This window comes from Mustela nivalis (assembly GCF_964662115.1).
Source record: "Mustela nivalis genome assembly, chromosome: 6".
Classification (NCBI taxonomy): Eukaryota; Metazoa; Chordata; class Mammalia; order Carnivora; family Mustelidae; genus Mustela; species Mustela nivalis.
This window is the reverse complement of record NC_139025.1, coordinates 14,369,130-14,391,376: the sequence shown is the minus strand read 5'-3', so window position 1 is coordinate 14,391,376 and position 22,247 is coordinate 14,369,130. Positions and strand designations below refer to the sequence as shown.

At 39.2% G+C, this 22,247-nt stretch overlaps 1 protein-coding gene across 39 annotated transcripts in view; it reads left to right on the top strand.

Annotated features, from left to right (window-relative positions):
* The window catches only part of NUMB (NUMB endocytic adaptor protein), a 189,783-nt gene that overhangs the window by 152,701 nt on the left and 14,835 nt on the right, over window positions 1-22,247 (top strand). For all 39 annotated transcript variants that reach the window (XM_082733429.1, XM_082733439.1, XM_082733418.1 and 36 more), the window contains 2 exons: window positions 18,263-18,337; window positions 20,222-20,362. In XM_082733429.1, coding sequence (XP_082589555.1) covers window positions 18,263-18,337; window positions 20,222-20,362 — 216 coding nt within the window. The remainder of the gene's footprint in view (window positions 1-18,262; window positions 18,338-20,221; window positions 20,363-22,247) is intronic.

The window sequence follows — 22,247 nt, the reverse complement described above, 5'->3', positions numbered from 1 at the left end:
AAAGGCAGAGGCTTTAACCCACTGAGCCACCCAGGCGCCCCTCTTTTTTTTTTTTTTTTTTAAGATTTTTTTAAAAAATTTTTTATTTATTTGTCAGAGAGAGAGAGATCACAAATAGGCAGAGAGGCAGCCAAAGAGAGAGGGGGAAGCAGGCTCCCCACCAAGCAGAGAGCCCAGTAACGGGGCTCGATCCCAGGACCCTGAGATCATGACTTGAGCCAAAGGCAGAGGCTTAACCCACTGAGCCACCCAGGTGCCCCCCAAATAGAATTTCTCAAAGTGATTTCACATCACTAATTATTATACAGTTTAAAGTAGATTCCAAGTGATCAGTTTTTAACATCTCTACTTTAGTAAAAACAACCTTGTGTAGACCTCGTATAGAAGACTAGATTATAGAAAATATTGATATAATTTATAGAAAAAACATACCAAAAGAAGACTTATTAAGAAGTTATAATATGGTGTTAGGGAACAAAGGTAGCTCTCATTTTGAAATCAACCCCAAAGTGGCAATATTTATTACTATACAGAGTGGAGTCATGGTTCACCTACAGCATGGCCGAACTGGGTCACGCTGTGCTTCTTAGTTGTTTCACTGTATTTTGCAACATAAATTTATGTGGCCTAAGAAAGAAAATCAGGAATCCTCTCACTTAATCCTTAAAATAATGCTGAAATAATTATTCTCCCTGTTTTACAATGAGGAAACTAAAGTTTATGGAAGTGACCTGCCCAAGGTCACAGAGTAAGTTAAGAAGCTAAAATTTCGACCCAGATAATTGGACTCCAGAGCTCACATTCTTAATCACTGTGCTATATAATTACTCTGTTTTCATATTAGTTACAACCGAAGTTTAAAAGATTTAACCTTGGGACGCCTGGGTGGCTCAGTTGGTTAAGCGGCTGCCTTCGGCTCAGGTCATGATCCCAGCGTTCTGGGATCGAGTCCCACATCAGGCTCCTTGCTCGGCAGGGAGCCTGCTTCTCCCTCTGCCTCTGCCTGCCATTCTGTCTGCCTGTGCTTGCTCTCTCGCCCTCTCTCTCTGATAAATAAATAAAATCTAAAAAATAAAATAAAATAAAAAAATAAAAGATTTAACCTTGCTTGGGTGCCTGGCTGGTTCTGTCAGTGGAGTATGTGACTCTTGATCTTGGGTTATGGATTAAGCCCGTCACTGGGTATATAGAATACTTGGGGGAATAAAATGTTTTTTTTAAATAAAATAAAAGATTTAACCTTAGAAGATGTTAATAAATAACTTCCTATAAACTCATTTTACTTTCTTCTTTGAGGGTAATAATTCAATTTCGGATTTTATCTCTAGTCAACTTACTTCTTTATTAAGGTTTTAAAGAGTCTTTTTCAGTAGTTCAAACTAGCATTTTATTAATTTTCAGATATCTAAATCATACTACTGAGTTTTACTCTCATAAAAGATGCTAAGCGGATGAGCACGAGCATGGGGTGTCATATGGAGGTGTTGAGTCACTAAATTGTACACCTGAAACTAATATTACACTGTATGTTAACTAACTGGAATTTAAATAAAAACTTTTAAAAAGGTGTGCGGGGAGTGGCGCCTGGGTGGCTCAGTCGATTAAGCGTCTGCCTTTGGCTCAGGTCCGACTCGGTCCTGGAATCAGCGAGCCCTGTGTCAGTCTCCTTGCTTAGCAAGGGACTGCTTCTCCCTCTCCCCTGCCTGCTGCTCCCCCTGCTTGTGTGTGTGTGCGTTCTCTGTCACATAAATAACTAAAATCTTAAAAAAAGACCAAACTTTAAAGAAAGGGGGGAAATGATGCCTAACAATCTCATTATAACATCTATGAGCAAATGTGACTGTCAGAATTCTTTTGTTATTGGGAGGAGAATTATTTTTATGGCAGGTTTATTCTAACATAAATTTTCTTTTTAAAGATTTTATTTATCTGACAAAGATCACAAGTAGGCAGAGAAGCAGGCAGAAAGAGAGGAAGGGAAACAGGCTCCCTGCCAAGCAGAGAGCCCAATGTGGGGCTCGATCCCAAGTCCCTGGAATCACGACCCAAGCTGAAAGCAGAGGCTTTAACCCACTGAGCCACCCAGGCGCCCCCTAACATAAAATTTTTTTAAATTATAGTAACTCATTTTAAGAGTTTGGAAAACCAGCAGGAAAAGAGCATTACCCATAATCTTACCAGAAGTGTGCTTTTATTTTTTTTATTTTTTATTTTTTTATTTATTTGACAGAGATCACAAGTAGGCAGAGAAGCAGGCAGAGAGAAAGGAGGAAGCAGGTTCCCCGCCGAGCAGAGAGCCCGATGCGGGGCTCGATCCCAGGACCCTGAGATCATGACCCGAGCTGAAGGCAGAGGCTTTAACCCACTGAGCCACCCAGGCACCCAGAAATGTACTTTTAAATGAAAAACTTTTATTTATTTATTTTTAAAGCTTTTTAAAATGGAGCCTTTTAAATCTTTCAAGTTGCCATCGTTCAGTTCATTTCCACACTAAGCTACAGGAAATAGGCTGGTCAAAGAGACTTGGTTTGTCAAACTTGCCAGGCCAGTTGTGGTTTAACGAAAGCTGAAAATGAAGAATCTCATAGAACAGTATATGGTAGGAAGTTTTTGTTTTTTTTTTTAATTAAAATACAGTTGACGTGTATTAGTTTCAAAAGTACAAGATAGTGATTTTATAATTAATTACATTATGAGACATTCACTATTGATAAGTGTACTTACCATCTGTAACCATACAAAGTTACTACAATATGATTATAGAGAGTTTTTAACCAGTATAGTTTCCCATAAATTTTGAGACTTTCTTAGCCTTCCCCTCATGTATCGTTTAATGGTCCAGGATAAAAAGAACAACAGTTATCAAGAGGTGTTTCCATTAAACATATTTGTACAAAAGTAGGTAGATGGAAGGATTTTTAGCTCTGAATTTGAATTTATAAATCATGGCTAGGAGGACTGCTTCCTCACTTTCCTACGTTGTTTCCTGAACCCGACCAGCCGGTCACTTCTCTATTTCTGCGTCACCATTTAATGAGAGGAGTGTCTGCACAAGTGTTCACAATAGGGAACGGATAAACCCGAGTCTGTTACAGAACTGTTACTGTTTAACCCATTGTAAGCTTTTCCCATTAAAGCAGGGAAAAACCCTGAAAACCTGAAACAACTTTTTCCAAGCTAGCTCCGTTAAATTGCTCACCATTGTTAGGAGAGCCAAGAAGGTACTCAGCTTTTTAGGAAGTACTATATACAGGTTCATTAGTGCATTTGGCCATACCAAACAAATACTTGATTAACCAAGTAATTACACAGCACTTAACACTTGAAAAAGATGTTATAATTTTAATATATTTGAAAACTCCATGAGCTAAGTGATCTGTATTTACATTTTATGAGGAACTGATCGAATACAGAGATATGAAATGTTCTTAGGCTACCCTATTAGGTCTCTTTAAAGCCAACATACTGGAAAAATTCAATTCAGTCTACCTCCTGTGAGTCTTTCTCCTGTGTGTTTACAACTCCTACAAAACACTTCATTTGTGGTCTCCAAATATGTAGAGCTTTTTTTTTTTTTTTTTCCTGATACCAAGCAATTTTTTGTGACATCAGCTAGTTTTCCCATAATTTAACTCTGTTCTGACACTGTCTTCCTAGAGAGAGTCTGAGCCCATGGGTTAAAGGCTCAGTCCCATAAGACTGCTCTCACCCTACTTTAGATGCCAGTCACAAGTTATAGGTCCCCAGGTTACCTACAGCTTCTGTCCAATTTGGCTACAAATTGGAGGCCCCCACAACCTCTTCTTCAGGTTTAATTTGCTAGAGCAGTTCACAAAACTTAGGGAAATACTTATGTTTACTAGTTTATTTAAAATATGTGATAACAGAAACAGAACAGCCAGAGCAAGAGCTACATAGGGTGAGGTCTGGGAGGATTCCAAGCACAGGAGTTTCTGTCCCTGTGGAGAGGGAGTATGACACTCTCCTGGTACGATGTGTTTGCCAACTTGGAAGCTCTCTGAACCTTGTACTGTTGGGGTTTTATTGAGGCTTCCTCACATAGGCATGGCCAATTATAAATTCCATTTCTAGCCCCTCTCCCTCTCTGAAGGCTGGAGTATGAGGTGGGGCCAAAAAACCCAAGCCTTTAATCATGGCTTGTTCTGTTCTGATGACCAGTGCTTATCTAGGAGCCTACCCAGAGTGGTCTCATCCAACGAAAGATGTTCCTAGTGCTCTTATCACTTGGGAATTTACAAGGGTTTTAGGAGCTCTGTGTCAGGAATGGAGTCAAAGGCCAAATATTAGAACAAGGGAGGCTCACAGTGCTCTTCTCACTTGGGAAATTAGGAAATTATAAGGTTTTCAGAAGCTTTGTGCCCAGAACCAGGGGCAGAGACCAAGATATATTTCCCACTATCTCACAGCTGTTCACTTATATGTACACAGAGCTTTATGATATGCTTTGATCTACTTTGTAATCTTGCCACTCATAACCACTCAATGAATTAAACAGGAGAGTTCATGAAACTACATTTTACAAATGAATAAACAGGCTCTGAGAGGTCACCCAGTTAGTAGTAACAGGCAGCGTCTACCCCGAAACCAAGTTTTTCTGAAAGTTGGTGCCGTTTTTCACCTACTCCATATTGATGTTCTATCATTCAGAAGTACACCCGGTAGCTCAAGGACCTGAATGCTTCCCACAAACATGTTTTGTATGCCCTGAGCACAGTTTATAAATTTGAATTAGTTGCCAAAATTTCAAATACTAGGTCTGCGTTGGTGGTATAGTGGTGAGCATAGCTGCCTTCCAAAATTTCAAATACTGAAAGTTTTCACATAAAAGTAGAATATCTATCTTAAGAATTAGAAGACCTGGCAAAATGGAATGCTTTCTATGTGGCAACAGTGGCTTCCGCTGAGTAGCCACTGTACCCTTCAGTTGCCTGTTTGCCACAGTCCCTCCAACCCCCTGTTGTCCTTACCTCAGCCTGATTCACTCATTTTGTTACCTGCTCTTAATCCTGTAGGCATTTGAGTTTGTGAATCCTTCTCTGAGCTATTATGTCACGTAGAGGAGGGGGGCGCTTTAACTCTAAAAAAATCACTAAAAATATATCTGTCCTACCAGATCCTGTTAATGTACTGCCAAATATATTTTTCTCATGTTCTTACACTTTTTCAGTTGTCAAATGGCATAATTAGAGATGGTTATGTTTTACAGAATGCATGGTTGAAAAGTAATGTGTGGTTATAGTGTTTTTACCTAATTCTAAAGAGTAAACATTGTGTGATATTTAGGACTGCTCTTAAATACGCGTACTCACATCTACGTTCTGTTTTATATGTCCCAGATTTTCTTCTCTGTAACAAATCATACTTTGTGCTTACCTTCATTCTGGATCCTTTTCTTTAAAGTGAGGGAATGGGGCACCAGGATGGTTCAGTCACTTAAGCATCTGACTCTTGAACTCAGCTCAGATCTTGATCTCAGGGTTGTGAGCTTGAGCTCCACATTAGGCTCCTTGTTCAGCACAGAGTCCGCTTGAGATTCTCTCTCTCTTCCCCATACCCTCCCACTCATGAGCTCTCTTGGGCAATCTCTCAAATAAATAAATCTTTTAAAACCTGAAAAATAAAAAACAGTGGTTCTCAAGCTCAAGTGCTCAAGTCATAGTGTCTCAAACAAACTAGGGACTGTGCTAGGCTATCCAGATATAAGGAGGAGCAAGGCAATCTTCATTTTTTTTTTTAAAAACTCATTTACTGTCCCATTTTTAGATAACTGTTTGACACTTCCTCCTTTTTCCTTAAGTTTCCAGAATTTTTTTACTCTGTTCTCTCTTTTGGCTGACGACCTTGCTTCCTACTTCACTGAAAAAATAGAATCAATCAGAAGAAAACTCTTGCATGTGCTGCCACCACATCTGTCTATATCCATGCCCGTATGCTGTTTTCCCTCGTGTGCAAGGGATGAACTGTCTGTGCTCCCAGCCGAGGCCAACTCCTCCACTAGACTCTTCTTATTCCAGCTCCTCCTCACTCCAGCAATGCCCCGTACACACTTTTTCCATTTCAGTTTTTCTTTTTATGGTGAATCAAAACAGATCCTCTTTAAAAAAAAAAAAAAAAAAGTTTCTTGGTGCCTCAGTTTCTGCCCTCCCTTCCCTGTTAAACCTATTTAATCAGGCATTCACCTGCACCACTCCACCAAAGCTATTCTTACTAAGTTTTCTTCTGTATCATTATTCTAGGGATCCTACTGCCTCCTTACCTGACCTGTTCACAGATTTGTCATAGTCCATTCCTCTCCTGCTATGAAACACTGTTCATTTGGAGTTCAGAGATCATGGTCTTGGTTTTCCCTCATACTGCTGCCTACTTCCCAGTCTGTGGACTCTTCTCTACCTACATGTCTCCCTTGATGATGTCATCCAGTGTCATGGATTTAAATCCCATCGCTATACTGATAACTGAAACTTCATCAGGCATCTTCTCTGACCTCCATTGTGGTATTTCCGTCACAGAAGCAGTATAGCATAGGTGTTAGGGGCTTAGACTCTAGGGAGTCAGGTGCTTGCATTTATTTAATCTTGGCTCAGCTACCTACTTTTCCCCACCTATTAAAAAAAGGATAATAGTTTAAAAAAAGGATAATACTAATACCAACTGCATGTGATTATTGTGAATATTAAATAAGTAAATATAAGCAAAGTGTGCAAAGTAGCCTGTCATAGCGGCTCAGTGTTAGGTATTGTTATCGTCGTCATCATTAAACACTTTACATCGGGCAACTCACACTCACATGTCAAAAAACAAATTCCTAATCTGTCCCTTCCAAACTACTCTCCCCAGTCTTCCCCATCTCAGTATAGAGCAACTCTGTACCTGTGCTCTAGCTGAAAATCCTGGATCTAATTTTGACTCCTTTGTGTTATACCCTGTATCCAAATCCCATCAATAGCTCCTGTCTCACTGCTGCCACACTGTTGCCCTGGTCCAAGCCAGCTTCTCCTCTCATCTGAGTCATTGCAGTGGTGTTCTACTTCCCCTGCTTTCATTGTTGTCCCCCTACCATCTGTTCTCAAGATATCAGCCCGAGTGATCTTTTTAAGACAGAGGGCTGATTATATTGCTCCACTGCCCCAGATCCTCCATTAGCTTCCTGCCCTACTCAGAATAAAAGCCAGAGCCGTTGCACATGAATTCCCTCTGTCTCTTTTCCTAGCTTCTGCTCTCACTTCGTCAGTTGCAGCCACACTAGCCTCCTTGCTATTCCTTGAGCACACTAAGTATGCTTCTGCTCTTTGCACTTGCTGTAACCAGTAGTCTGGAGCACACGTCATCCAGTTACATGCCCAGCTCACTTCATCTCTTTCCATTCTTTGTTCAAAAGCCCCATTCTCAGTGGGGCATTCACTGAGAATGAAACATTCACTGAGAACCCTATTTTAAATTCCAAATACCACCTTCCTCCATATATACACACTCAGTATTCCTCTTCTCTGCCTATTTTTCTTTGATAGGGCTTATCAATATTTGTCATACCATACAGTTTACTTACTCATCTCTTTCTTTACTGAAACATAGGCTCTCTTAAGATTGAAATCTTCAAAACAAACAAACAAATACATATATTTTTAAAAAATTGAAATCTTCACCTGTTTTCACTGCTGAATCTTCAGTGCCTAAAATGATATGAGTTCCATAGTAGCTACTCCAAAATATTTGGGTTAGGGAATCAACAAATGAATGAATGACAGATGCACTGCTTTCAAGTTCACCCGGTAGTGGGAGGAACCAGACAGGTAAAGAAATGCTTATCAAATCATGTGACAAGAACAGGTATTACCGAAGCAGCGAAGAATGAATGTGAGAGGTTATGATGAAGGCTTCTAGGAGGAGGTAACACCTAAGGCTGAGACACAAAGCAGTGACTTCTAGTTAAACTAAATTAGAGGAGACCTGCATTTTAGGCAGAAGGAACAGCATTCACAGGACCACTGGGATGAAAGAAAAATATGCGCCTACTCATTCATTCATTCAGACTAGGGATACATAGAAAAAAATCAGAAGATATGACCTCTAACTTTTGGGTATGATTGACCAAGAGGTTCGGGGAACCCTTCATTGTGAGGAGGGGTATGACAAATTTGGTTGTGGACAGGTTGAACTTGAGAAACCTGTGGAATTTTCATGTCTACTATTATGTAAATTTGAAATACGAACTTTATATTAGAATAATCCCTGGGTTCCCCTCTCCCCTCAATTAAAAGTGATGCAGCAAACTGGAAGAGCTGGATTACCTCCAGAAATCATTCCTTTGCTGTTTGCTTCATCTTTCATGCCATTTGCTACCATCCTTATTTTCTTCCTGAAAGCCTTTCAAGTCTCCTCTTACTTAGAGTGCAGGAAATATAGTGTATCTTAGTGTCCCAGATTAAAGGGTTACTGTAGTGTTAACGAAGCAGCCGCTAGAGATAATGCCAGTTTCAAATACTGGCGAATTTGTGTTTCTTTCCCTTTGCTGCTTTGTTCTTTAGGGAGTATTCACTGTATCTGGGAATTATAAAACAAAATTTGTTCCTTACACGATTCTGCTCAGAAATTCAAATATCAACTGATAGACTTTAAGGTCCTGTTGAGATTAAAAAAGAAAGGAAGGCAAATTTCCTGTGAAAGAAAAGAAGCTTCTTGTTCATTTATTATGGGGCACACCGTCTCATGTTGCCTGTTAGTGTGTTGTTATCTCTTTACTCTGTAGTGACTGGGTTATCTCTGTGTGTGGGTGTGACAGAAAGACCAGTGATTCTTTACATATTGGGTACACTTGAAAATCATTTTGGTTTGTACAGAAAGAACTTTGCACCATAGAATGGCAGATCACTATTGCTCAGAAAGAGCAACTTGCTCGCCTCTCCTGCCCATATTGGTCTGTTTGCTGCAGTTGCTTCTTAACATTTCAGAGTTATGCCATTCTATGCTTCCCATGTGTCTTTATAGCATTTCTTGCTTAGGTTTAAGCATTAGAACAGCTGCTTAACCTTTTGCTCTTATCTATCTTATGCCCAGCAGAATTATCTTGCCCTCAAATATCACTTCTATTTATGTTAATTGCACATTCGTATCTCATTGGTGATCTTGGGACTTACAGAACTTTGGAGTTGATCTAGTTGTGGTTTATTTATTTTTTTTATTTATTTTCATAAATTAAAGGAGGGGAGGAGGAGGGGCAAAGGGAGGGAGAGAGAGAAAGAAGCCTAAGCAGACTCCATGCCCAGCACAGAGCTGAGGCAGGGCTCCATCTCACAACCCTGAGATGATGACCTGAGCTGAAATCAAGGAGGCACCTAACCAACTGAGCCACCCAGGAGCCCCCTGAGTTGCAGTTTAAAACATTAGATAGCATATAAGCACATTTGTTTAAAAAAAGGAGGAGGAGAGGAGAAGGGTAAGGAGGAAGAAAAAAACAAGAGACGGAAAGAAGAAGGACCGAGGGAAGGAAGAAAAAGAATAATTCAGGGGCATAATTCCAAATGGGTCTGTTGTTTCAATATAATAAATTGTCTTTCCAAAAAAATTTAATTAATATTCACTTTCCAGGGATTTGAAGATTTACGTCTGAGATTGGCAAACTATGGCCCACTGTTTTTGTAACTAAAGCTTTACTGGAACAAAGCTATTTCCATTTGTTTATATATTGTCTGTCTGCTTTTGTGCTACAATGGCAGAGTTGAGTAGTTGTAACATAGACTTATAACTTGCAAATGTTTGACATCTGGTCCCTCATAGAAAAAGCTCTTCCAATTTCTGATTTAAGCAGGATCTACTTTAACAAACAAAAACAAAACTCTGGGGATAGGTAGGTAGATTAGATTCTTTATTGTAATTAATTATTTCAATTGCCTTTTATTGTGAATACCTTTTATACTTAAGGGAAAGTGATCTTTCAGTGTACTGAGCTAAAGTTACTGTTCCTGTGTCATTTTTGCAACCATTTTGTGTTCTTCACTGGTGTGTTCATTTGAAGATTAGCTGTGCATTTCTGTTACTTGCAAGTACAAATTTACTAATTCAGCAATTTGTAATAGATCCACTACCTGCTATCATTTTCTCCAGAGTCAGAGCCTGATTGAATTCTATATTGGTTTTTGTCTGCCCAAAATAAAAGATGTTTATGGAAGATGTTAATTTTAAAATTCTAAGTTGGATATATAGAAAGTTGAGTGGTTACTAGCTCAGTTATATTGGACATTTATCCTCTTTCACTCATAGATTAGCCTGATCCTTTTCAGATTCTACCAGTTTAAATTCGAAGTTACTGAAGTTATGTCCATGTTAAATCTGTCTTCTTTCCTTGAAGAATAAGTGGTTTCCTTTTTGTAAAACTGTGTTTTTCATAATTAACTAGGACTAGTGTGAATTCTACCTATAACCGAAAAATTACTTTCTTTTTTAAAAGATTTTATTTATTTATTTTACAGTGAGAGAGATCACAAGTAGGCAGAGGCAGGTAGAGATGGGGGGGAAGCAGGCTTCTTGCTGAGCAGAGAGCCCGCTGAGGGGCTCGATCCAAGGACCCTGAGATCATGACCTGAGCAGAAGGCAGAGGCTTAACCTACTGAGCCACCCACACACCCCAACCATGAAATTACTTCTAAAATACAAAGTGTTAGCGCAGCCATTAAGCGTCTGCCTTTGGCTCAGGGGAGGATCCCAGGGTCCTGGGATCGAGCCCCCCATTGGGCTCCCTGCTCAGCGGGAAACCTGCTTCTCTCTCTCACAATCCCCTTGGATGTGTTCCCTCTCTTGCTGTCTCTCTGTCAAATAAATCTTTTTTTTTTTTTTAAGTGTTGGAACAAGTGATGAAATAATTCTTCACGTCTCACATCTACATTACCCTAGCTACTACATTTCATTAGTTTCTGAAGTATTATGTAGTCTTTTTTTGTAAAGAGGTATTTGTGTCACTAATATGTACCTAAATCCTATATTTCATACTTACTCTGGGTTAGCTTTATATTTCAGTCTTTTTGTTAGCTTCAACTTATTTCCTAAGATATGGGCTTAAATAGACAGTTTTAAGGTAAACAAAGGCAAAAACTTTGATCTTCTATGACTTCTCATTTTCTGAAAAGTGTTTAAGAACCTCAGTTGATGTGATTGGAATGAAAAACTGTAAAGGGCACAAACAGGAAGGGGCATTGCTACTGTAGAATTTGTATGATGAAGTCTGAATTGAATTTAATTGCAGGTATCTTTGAGTGTTAATATCTCAATACCTGTTGGAAGTAACTGTATTGTGGCCAACTATTGTGACATCTAAGAATCAGCCCCCAAAGTGGGAACAAAAGCAAGAAGAATTCACATTATCTGTTTTCTTCCCCCAGTTAGAAAATCAAAGGCCATGAAATATGACAAATACAATGCCTCAGTGGTACATTAGTACAACACCATAAAATTTATTATGTAGATATACCTCAAAAAGCAAAGATGTTTTCATAACTATATAATTGGACCAAGAAGATGTCTGTTTGGCTATATATGGTAAGGAGACTGAATGAGGAACACTTCCATTCAGAAATGACCTTTGAAGTGCACTTGGCTGGCTCAGTCAGGTGAGCCTGCAACTCTTGATCTTGGGGTCATGAGTCGAGCCCCACATTAGATGTAGACATTACTTAAATAAAAGCTTTTAAAATGAATCAATAATCAAATAACTCCCCCCCCCCCCAATTTTTATTCTCCCAATCTGGAATTAGTTCTTTCCATTCCCTCAGATGCTGAACTCTGCAGGCAGCAATTGCACAATGAATAGATTGATGAAGTTGCAAATTTCAGTTCCTTACCAGGATTTTCAGTGCTATTTGGCAGTCTTCTGTGTCACTGATCAACTGTCCTGTATCCCCTACAATAGATATTTGGCAAATATATTCCTTCAAGAAATATTTCTTAAACTTCTGTGCTGTGCAGGCATTGTTCTAAGCTCCGAGGATCCATCCATCAGTGAACAATAAAGGTGGAAAACCCGGCCATCATGGAGGTTCCCTTGTAGCAAAATACTCAGTGCTGCGTAGGAGTTGGTTAAATATGGGCAGTTGCTCTTGGCAGTGGGGTAACTACGGCCCCAATTTGTCTGAAACAGTATAACACCTGTTTCTGGGTTTTAATAGTACCCCCTTTCACTTCCAGAGGGTCCAGTTTGGACAGGACATTATATGACACCCCGGTTCTAAACCTTTTACTTGTACCAACTTCTTTTATTCTCATAATAATCCCATGAGGTATGTGAAATTAACATCATTACATAGGTGTTGAAATTGAAGCTTAGAGAAGTAATGTGCCGTGGTCATACTAATAAGTGGCTGAACCAGAATTCAAACCGAGACAACAGTCTGGTTCCAGAATTGATGCTCTGAGTTACTATGCTCTGCTGCCTCTATACTGCTCTCATACGTGTCGACCATCTCACTGTGCCTGTCGACCGTCCTCTCCCCAGCAAGGTAAAGCAGGTAATCTCTCCTTTGCAGATGAATTTATGTCTCCAGAGTGAACTTCCTCAACTTCCACTCCTGTACAAATCTGTGTCATTTTACTCAGCATCACTCTCTATCACTCCGTTTCACAGAAGGGACGTCCCTCTTCCTGTCTGAAGCGTGGATTCTAGCCCCATCCCGTCCCGTCCCGCCTCCTAGAGGACTTGCTCCTTCTCAGACCTGCAGTCTCCCTTCTCTACTGGCTTTTCTCACTCATCCTGTAAGCATGAGCTGTTCTTACTCAAAGTGTGTCTTTCAAGAAGCTTCACTTTGTTGGGAGAAGTTTTTAAAAGTTTTTTAAAGTTACTATTGATGATAAATGGCTACCAGTTCCTTATTGCCCTCTTTCAATTTCAAGTACTGAATGTATCTCTGATCCTTTTACCAGTCCTACAGATACTTTACAGATGAAGCAATGGAAGCCCAGAGGGCCCCACAACTTGCTTAGCTTATGAACAGTGGCACCGAATTCAGACTGCTTATCTTACACCAAAGCCCATTCTGTCTCTAGTATATCATGCTAGTTTATCATAATTCTTAAAGATCTCCCTTGATCCTCTGACTGTCTCCCATTGCCCTATGGCTCTCCTTTTTGTAGAAAAACTTATTTTTTATCGTAGTTTTTTTCACTTAGTGACTTATTTAATAAATAGTCCACCTTTCAATATTCGCTCTTAACACTTCCATAGGTTTGGAAGAAAGCAAATTCATGCCCGTGAAGTAGTAGTGAGTCTCAAAGTGATAACCTGAGACTTGTCGGTAGCTTCTCCTATCTTCATTGTCCTTGAGGAGGTAATGGGACAATATGAGCCTTTTGATTCTTAAAGTTCCTGAAATGACCTGCATATTCTTTAATATTCAACTGTACTAAATAGGTTTTTTGAAGGAGTGTGTGAAGAAGTTACCGCCGCGCCTCATCTTGAACAGTACTTCCTATGTCATTTTCATTTTCAACACCAGTAGGATATGGTGCTCTTCCTAAAAGAAACTGATGCCATTTGAGAATATACTCTTTTGATGCCCAGTGAAGAGTCTCAAGAGAAACCACCTCTGGTGGTGGAATCGGGTCAGTCTGGGTCTGGAAACACTTCTCTCTTGCTTCTATATCCTTTAAAAGACTAAGGTACCTTTTAATCTAGTCTCAGATGTTTGCATCTGAGATGCCTTTTCCTTGTTTTCATCTACAGATTTATTCTCCATTTGTCAAAGTAATAATCTTTATGATACTGTTTCTTCATGTCTTTTTGAAAGGAGAATTTCTGAACCAAATAAGGAAGTCATCTTCAGTCAAAGCTGCCTTAAAAGCTTTCTTGACTCAGGACCCTGGACCATTACAGATAAAGATCAAGGGAAATGTGGCACACCTGGCTGGCTCTGTCGGTGGAGGATGCAACTCTTGATCTCGGGGTTGTGGGTTTTGAGCCCCACGTTGGGTATAGAGATTACTTAAAAATAAAATCTTAAAAGAAAATCAAGTGAAGTGCTTTGAAGGCTCAGAGTCTGAAGGCAAATCATCTGGTTGGGTGCAAAAGCCAAAGGTGACTGTCCGAGCCCCACTTGGACCTGTTCTGTAAAGGTACCCACTACTATGTGGCTGCTGGGTCCCAGCACCTTTTTATAACTTTTTTTTTCAACTTTTAAATTATGTTTCGTTGAAGTATAGCTGACACACAGTGTTAATGAGTTTCAGGTATGCATCACAGAAGTTCAGCGAATCTCTACGTTAAGCTGCGCTCACCACAGGCACAGCTACAGTCTGTTACTGCGCTGTTACAGTACCACTGACTGTATTCCCTGCGCTGCACCTTTTATCCTGTGACTCATTCCATAACCAAAGCCTGTATCTCCCACTTCTGTTTACCCGTTTTGTCCAGGCCCTCCTCCTCTTCCCCTCTGTTGATCATCATTTGTTTTCTGTATTTATGGATCTGTTTCTGCCATTTGTTTTGTTTTTGAAATTCCACATACAAGGAAATCATATAGTATTTGTCTTTATCTGACTTATTTCACTTAGCAGAATACCCTGTAGGTCTATCCATGTTGTCACAAATAACAAGACCTTGTTGTTTTTTGTGGCAAAGTAACATTCCATTGTGTGTGTGTATCTTACCTCTTCTTTATCCATTCATCTATTGATGGACACGGGCTGCTTCCATGTCATGGCTATTACATATAATGCTGTAATAAACATGGGGGTGCATGTATCTTTTCAAATTAGTGTTTTCATTTTCTTTGGGTAAATACCCTGTATGGAATTGCTGGATCTTACGATAGTTCTATTCTTAATTTTTTTAAATTAATTTATTTATTTATTTTACAGACAGAGGTCACTAGCAGGCAGAGAGGCAGGCAGAGGGGTGGGAGGGAAGCAGGCTCCCTGCCGAGCAGAGAACCCGATGAAGGGCTCGATCCCAGGACCCTGGGATCATGACCTGAGCCAAACACAGGCTTTAACCCACTGAGCCACTCAGGCAGCCCTATTCTTAATTTTTTGAGGAACTGCTGTGCTACTTTTCACAGTGGCTGCACCAGTTTACATTCCCACCAACAGAGCATGAGCGTTCCTTTTTCTCTACCTCCTCTGCAACACTTGTTACTTTTTGTCTTTTTGATTCTAGCCATTTTGACAGGTCTAAGGTGATATCTCATTGTGGTTTTGATTTGCATCTCCCTGATAATTAGTGATGTGGATCATCTTTTTATGTCTTTTGGCCATCTGTACGTCTTCTTTAGAAAAGTGTCTTTTCAAGTCCTCAGCTCATTTCTAATCAGATTATTTGTTTTTTTTCGCGTTGAGTTGTATAAATTCTTTTCATGTATTTTGGATATTAACCCCTTATCAGATATATCATTTGCACATATCTTCTCCCATTCAGTAGGTTGCCCTTTCATTATGTTGATGGTTTCTTTTGCTGCCCAAAAGCTTAGGAAAGCTTTTTTAAAGAGAGTAATATTTACAGACACTTTTTGCCTTTTAGTTTTCAACTTATCCTAGTCTGACTTACACTTCTGTATTAGTCTGGATCTCCAGAGAAACAGAACCACCGTTTCTCTCTTTGTGCGCGTGCGTGTGTGTGTGTGTGTGTATACACATACACACATATGTATATGTATACATTTAGGTATCTGTCTATACATATAGAGAGAGGGAGGGACTTAAGAATTGGCTCATGCAATTATTGGGGCTGGCAAGTCTGAAATCTGTAGGGCCAGCCAGCAGTCTAGAAGCTCAGGCAAAATTTCTATGTCAGAGACTTGAGGCAGAATTTCTTCTTAGGAAAACCTGCTTTTAACCCTTAAAGTCTTCAACAGATTGGACAAAGCGCATCTATGATATCAAGGGTAATCTCTTTGATCTAAAGCCAACTGATTGTAAATGTTAATCACATCTACAAAATATATTCAAAGCAACAGCTGGACTGCTGTTTGACAAAAATAAGCAAAAGCCTGTGCAATCATAGCCTAGCCAATTTGACACATAAAATTAACCATTACAAGCTTTATCACTCTACCACATCTTCATTGTTAAATCCAGTGGGCACATTGTACATCTTTTCTTGCTTGATCGCTTTGAAACATTTGACATTTTGGACCCCCACTATTTCTTGAAACCCTTCTCCCTTAGTTTCAATAACCCTAGTCTCTCCATTATCCTGTCTTTCTGATTTTTCCTTTTCTAATATTTCAAAGACTCATCTTCTTTGTTATTTGTTGATAATCTCTCCTGTCCTTGGTCTTCTTACTACTCCCATGATTGGTGTTTCCGAAAACTAAAATTCCATCTGAGAATTCTCTGCTGAACTTCGGATCTATGTATCCAATTACTTGTTACACATCTCTGCCTGGATATTGCATAGGCATTCCAGACTTTGCTTATCTAAAACCGAACTCTTATTCATCCCCCTCAAACCTACTTTTGCATTTCTTCTGTTCTCTTAGTTGTAGTGCTTTCTTTACCTAATTACCCAAGCCAGGAATCGGAGAGGCATTTTCTGACTTCTCCCTTGTGTTTTCCATTTAAAACTCTCTCATATCTATCCTTTTCTCAATGAAGAGAGCTTAACCCTCATTTTCTATCATCTCAAACCATATTGTGGTCGTTCTGCCTCCTGTCAGTCTTTTTCCAGTCCATCTACACTGCTGCCACAGTGATATGCATTTAAAAATTCGTTTAGTAGCTCCTAATTGCCAAAAAAAATTAGAATTCTTCAGTAAGCATACATAGCCTCCGTGACTAGCCTTTCCTACTCTTTATCTCCCACTGCTCCTTATTCACCCATCCTACTCTCGAGTCATACTGAAGTATTATGGGGTGCAGATTTGCCACGTTGCTTGCTTCCGTGTCCTATGCTGCTGCTGCTGCTGCTGCCTATCATATCCTCTACCTGTCACTTCCCTACCCCCCCCACTCCTACCTTGTGCATCTAGAAAAATTATTTCAGTACTTACTTTGATCTTCTCCTTTGAATAACCTTCCTGATTCCACAGTTAGATTTGACCATGCCTCCTTTCTGACATCATACATTGTTTGCAGCTCTACCATAACACTTACTACTGTATTATTTATTTTTTGTTTATGAAAGTGTTGCCTTTCAGTGGACAGTTTTCACTGCTTGGCATGTAATAGGCTCTTATCAAATGCCTGGTGATGGTGGAGATGATGAGCCTGGAGGGGAGTACACAGTTCATTTAAACAAATATGGAGGAATGCTGGGCTTGGACACATGCAGAGGAAAGTGGTAGATACTTCTTTATCCCCTTCTGTCCCTTCTACAGGCTGCTGCTGCAGTTTTACTACCAGATTCCTTTTGATTTATATTTTTTATAATCTGATACCTATTCTTAGCCTTTATTTTGCTTTCATTTTATTTTGCTTGTATCCTTAAAGCAGTTGAAGAGACAGGAAGCTGTTAAATTACTATTACGAAGTCCCACTCTCCCATTTTCATTCCATCACAGGAGAAAGCGTACATCTTACTCTCACATGATTCTTGCGTGCCAAAAGAAGTTTTTTCTCAGCCAGTAAGAATTCATGTAATAATATTAATATTTTTTAAAGTTTTTTAATCCTTCTATGTCCCCAAAATGTCTCCATGCATTTAATATCAAATTAAAAAGTAAATGAGTTCTGTGTTAATCCTGATGGAAGAAATAATGGTCTTTAAAGATTGTTAAAGGAATAATGAAGACTTCTTGGGTGTTTAACATGAAAATTTCAGATGACCGCGGGTTCTGCTGTATACATTATGAGTCAAAGGATAGGTCAGCATCTCAGTTTAGACCTGTGTATTACTTTTTACAGTAAATACGTTTGTAGAAGCTACTTGTGGTGTAACTCCTTATGTATTTAATATTTATCTGACTCTTGGTTTTCTTGGTTGACTTTTTAAAGGGGTGAAGAATCTACTTATGAATTCTTTGCCCTTTATGGAATGTGATATCTTGGTTTTGAGTCCACCTGTCTTTCCCCTTTACTTAATTTTATCTTATTGTTTTGCTTTGTGTTTCTAAAATAATGGCTTTGGCTTGTTTTTTCCTGAATGTTTCTGCAGTTTGGTTTGAGTATCTGGCTTTGGGCACCCCTCCTGAACTTGGACTCCATCTGTACTTGTGACTTTTGGAAGGCAGAAGTCAATGTTTTCTATGGAAGATGACCTTTTTTTTTTAATGTTACGTATGTTTGTGTCCCCCCCCCCCCTTCCTTTTTGCTTTCTCTTTAAAAGACTGGAAAGAAAGCAGTTAAGGCAGTCCTGTGGGTATCAGCAGATGGACTGAGAGTTGTGGATGAGAAAACTAAGGTAAACATTTTATAAGTGTGAATGTTACTGTCCATTTTTTTTAATCCCTAATGATCAAATATAATGCTGTTAAGCTGCTATAGTCACTCTGTATCCTTCCACTTTGTCCAGAGTCTTTGGAGATACTAGTGTTCAGAAAACAAATTCAGTTATTCATTTAACCTTATGAAAAACAGAATTCTCACAACATTTTGCTCTACGTAACAGCATGTTTAGGGTAGTAAACATTTGCATTTAATGTTAGGATTTTGTTCTTATACATTTGAAGAAAATGTTTACTCCCACAAATTTGATGTAAAATATAATGGACCTTTTACCAAAGTTTTAAAAAAAGACCACATCTGAAATTTCTTCTTGTTCCTTAATAGAGGGAACTATATTCTTAGAAAGTGATATTTGAAATGATTAACCTACTGTTTAACTTAAAAAAGCCAATTTAAGCAAAATCTTAAGGACTAGTAAATGGCTCATTTGGTTAACACTTACTTAGAATCTACACAATATCTTATATCAGAGATGGCATTTTGCATTTGAAAGAAAGTGATCTTACATGCCTGAAGAAGAACAGAGACATAGACTCTAACATTAGAGAACATTAAGTCTTATATAAGCACATTTAATCATTAATTTAAATTTCCTAAGAGACCTAAAGTCTGGAGAAATTTTAACAAGAAGGCAGTTTTTCAAAAAACTTCACATGTCACTGAAAGGGAGACAGTCTGGCAGCTAAAGTGCAGTTTTGATGGATAACTTACCTGATACATTTTAGGTATAACTATTAATACAGTTGCAGTAGTTCTTTTGCCCTTCATCTGAGCCCCCCCCCTTTTTAAGTTCAGAAGAAGTGATAGTCTTAAATGTACATTATCACTATTATTAGAAACCATGATCATCTTAATTAGCGTATTGTTAAGAACTTGTATAGTTTTCTTTAGTGTTTTGGATGAAAGGTGTTGTACATGGAGGCAGTTTTTGTTTTATACCAGTTCATAGGTGATATTGCCCCCTGGTGGCTACGTATAGCACTGGCATTAATTAGTTTGGTTCTTTCCACTTTAGTGATAATAGTAATTGGTGGCTTTTCACCCTTGGACCCATCATGAATGGAAAAGAAGTTTTGCAGTGTGTACAATCTATAAAGGGCTCATATTTAGAATATATAAAGAACTCGTACATGTCAATAAGAAAAATGACAGACAATCCAAAAGACTTGAAGAATTACATTGCTAAAGAGGAAATTCATAATAATCAAGGTTATGAAAAATAAAACCATAATGAGCCACCAGAGTTGCAGAATTTTTAAAAATTGGCTGGCAAGTTTGTGGGGCAACATAAATGCTCATAGTGATGCTTTATAAAAGCCATTTTAAAAAAAATCATTTGTTTTAGCATTTGTAGCCCCACCTCAGCATCTAGGCATTCTGGGCTATGGGAGTATCACAAAGAAGAGCCTCAAGATTTTAAAAAACATTTTGTGTAATGTTTATACTGTGTAGATACAATGCCATTCAGCAAGTATACAAAGTCATACTCAAAATCAAATGATCACTAAGTTAATATAAACTATATGGGAATTGGATGGAGTTTATTGATTTACATATATTATCAAATTGAACATACAATGTACGTGATAAAACTAAAATCAGCAAGCATCTGTTTTAGAACATAAAGATGAAGTGATAAAGGCATCTGGGCAGAGTGCCTCTTAGGATCTCTTCTTCATCAAATTCTTAGTATTCAGACTGCTGGCCTCAGAGCACTATTTCATAGTTTTGATACTTTAGTTTTAGAGACTCTGCATTGTGAAATGAGCATCCGTGTTTATTCTGAGAACCTTGAATAACCTGGTAAATCCTCTGTTTCTTTGTGTTTCCCTTTTTCCAGGACCTCATAGTTGACCAGACAATAGAAAAAGTTTCTTTCTGTGCCCCAGATAGGAACTTTGATAGAGCATTCTCTTACATATGCCGTGACGGCACCACTCGGCGCTGGATCTGTCATTGCTTCATGGCTGTCAAGGACACGGTGAGTCCAGCAGTGTAGACTTCATCATGACTAGCCTCAGCTAGCCAAACTCACTCTGGGATGGCTCAGCTAAGCAATTCCCACTACGTTTTTTTATAAGTACTTGCTCTTACAGCACTTGGAAGTGCCTAAACCTGCCTGTTTTCATTCAGCTCACAGAGCAAGATGATTAGCTGAGAGCCAAGGTCATTAAAGGAAAGTAGAAGTGCTTCGGTGATGGTGGCTGCTAAACTTTACTTGAAATTTTTAATTATTAGAACTGGGGTGATGGGTATTAAGGAGGGCATGTGTTGTGATGAGCACTGGGTGTTATACGCAACTAATGAATTGTTGAACGCTACATCGAAAACTAATGATGTACTATATTCTGGCTAACAATAAAAAAAAAGAACTATTTTCAAGATTCTTACATGTTTTTGTTTGCTAATACATCTAGGTAGAAGATATTGGCATTAGGGATGCCTAGGTGGCTCAGTCGGTTGGACATCTGCCTTTGGCTCAGGTCATGATCCCAGAATCCTGAGATTGAGCCCCGCTTTGGGCCTCCTGCTCAGTAGGAAGTCTGCTTCTCCCTCTGTCCCTCGCCCCATTCTCTCTCCTCACTTTCTCTGTCTCTCAAATTTTTTTTAATAGTTTGATTTACTTTTGTCAGAGAGAGACAGCACAAGCAGGGGGAGCTGCAGGCAGAGGGAGAAGCAGACTCCCCACTGAGCAAGAAGCCTGATGCCAGATTCGATCCCAGGATTCCAGGATCATGGCCTGAGCTGAAGCAGACACTTAACTGACTGAGCCACCCAGGCATCTCTCGAAAAATTTTTTAAAATCTAACAAAACAAAAACAAACAAGACATTGGCATTAAGGTGCTTATAAATTTGTTCGAAGAGGGATTCTACTACAAATGAATGAACTGAGTTGAGATATATTTTCAGTTAATTAAAAAATAGAAATACTTGGGTGCCTAGCTGGCTCAGTTTGCAGCATATGTGACTCTTGATCTCAGGGTCATGAGTTCAAGCCCCATGTTGGGTAGAGATTATTTAAAAAAAAAAAAAAGGATATACTGAAATTACGGTGTGGCGAACTTTGCAGAAATTGTTGCATAGTAGAAACTTTTAGTTTTGATTAAAAATAGGGGGAAATTGAGGGTGCCTAGGTGGCTCAGTTGGTTAAGCATCTGCTTTCGCCTCAGGTCATAATAGCCCATCATCGGGCTCCCTGTTCAGTGGAGAGTCTGCTTCTCTCTCTCTCTCCCTCTGTTGCCCTCCCTCTCAAATAAATAAAGTCTTCTTAAAAAAAGAATAATTAGGGGTGCCTGGGTGGTTTAGATGGTTAAGCATCTGCCTTCGGCTCAGGTCATGATCCGAAGGTCCTGGGATCAAGCCCCGCATTGGTTTCCCTACTCAGTAGGGAGCCTGCTTCTCCCTCTCCTGCTGCTGCTGCCCCTGCTTGTGCCCTCTCATTCTCTCTGTCAAATAAATAAAATCTTAAAAAAAAAAAAAAGAATTAACCTGTCATCTTTCACATAAAGTACCCAAAAGTCTGACAAAAGACAAATCTCTTAGATAATGATGATTTAACTAGAGTAGAGCATTGAGTTTATCATTGTAATTACTGAGTTTTTTAAAGTCCAGACAGAATAAGGCAGTATAGCCATTCCTGAAGCATACAGCTCAGTAAATCCTTTCCAGGGTTTATCTGAAAGGAAAGCAGTGGCCATACTGTAAAATTCACCGAAATGTTTTTCTTTTATTTATTTATTTATTTGACAGAGAGAGAGATCACAAACAGGCAAGGGGCGGGGGCAGGGAAGCAGGCTCCCTGCTGAGCAGAGAGCCCAATGCACCCCTCCAAAATGTTTTTCAAAGCTCTTGGAGAGGGCCACCT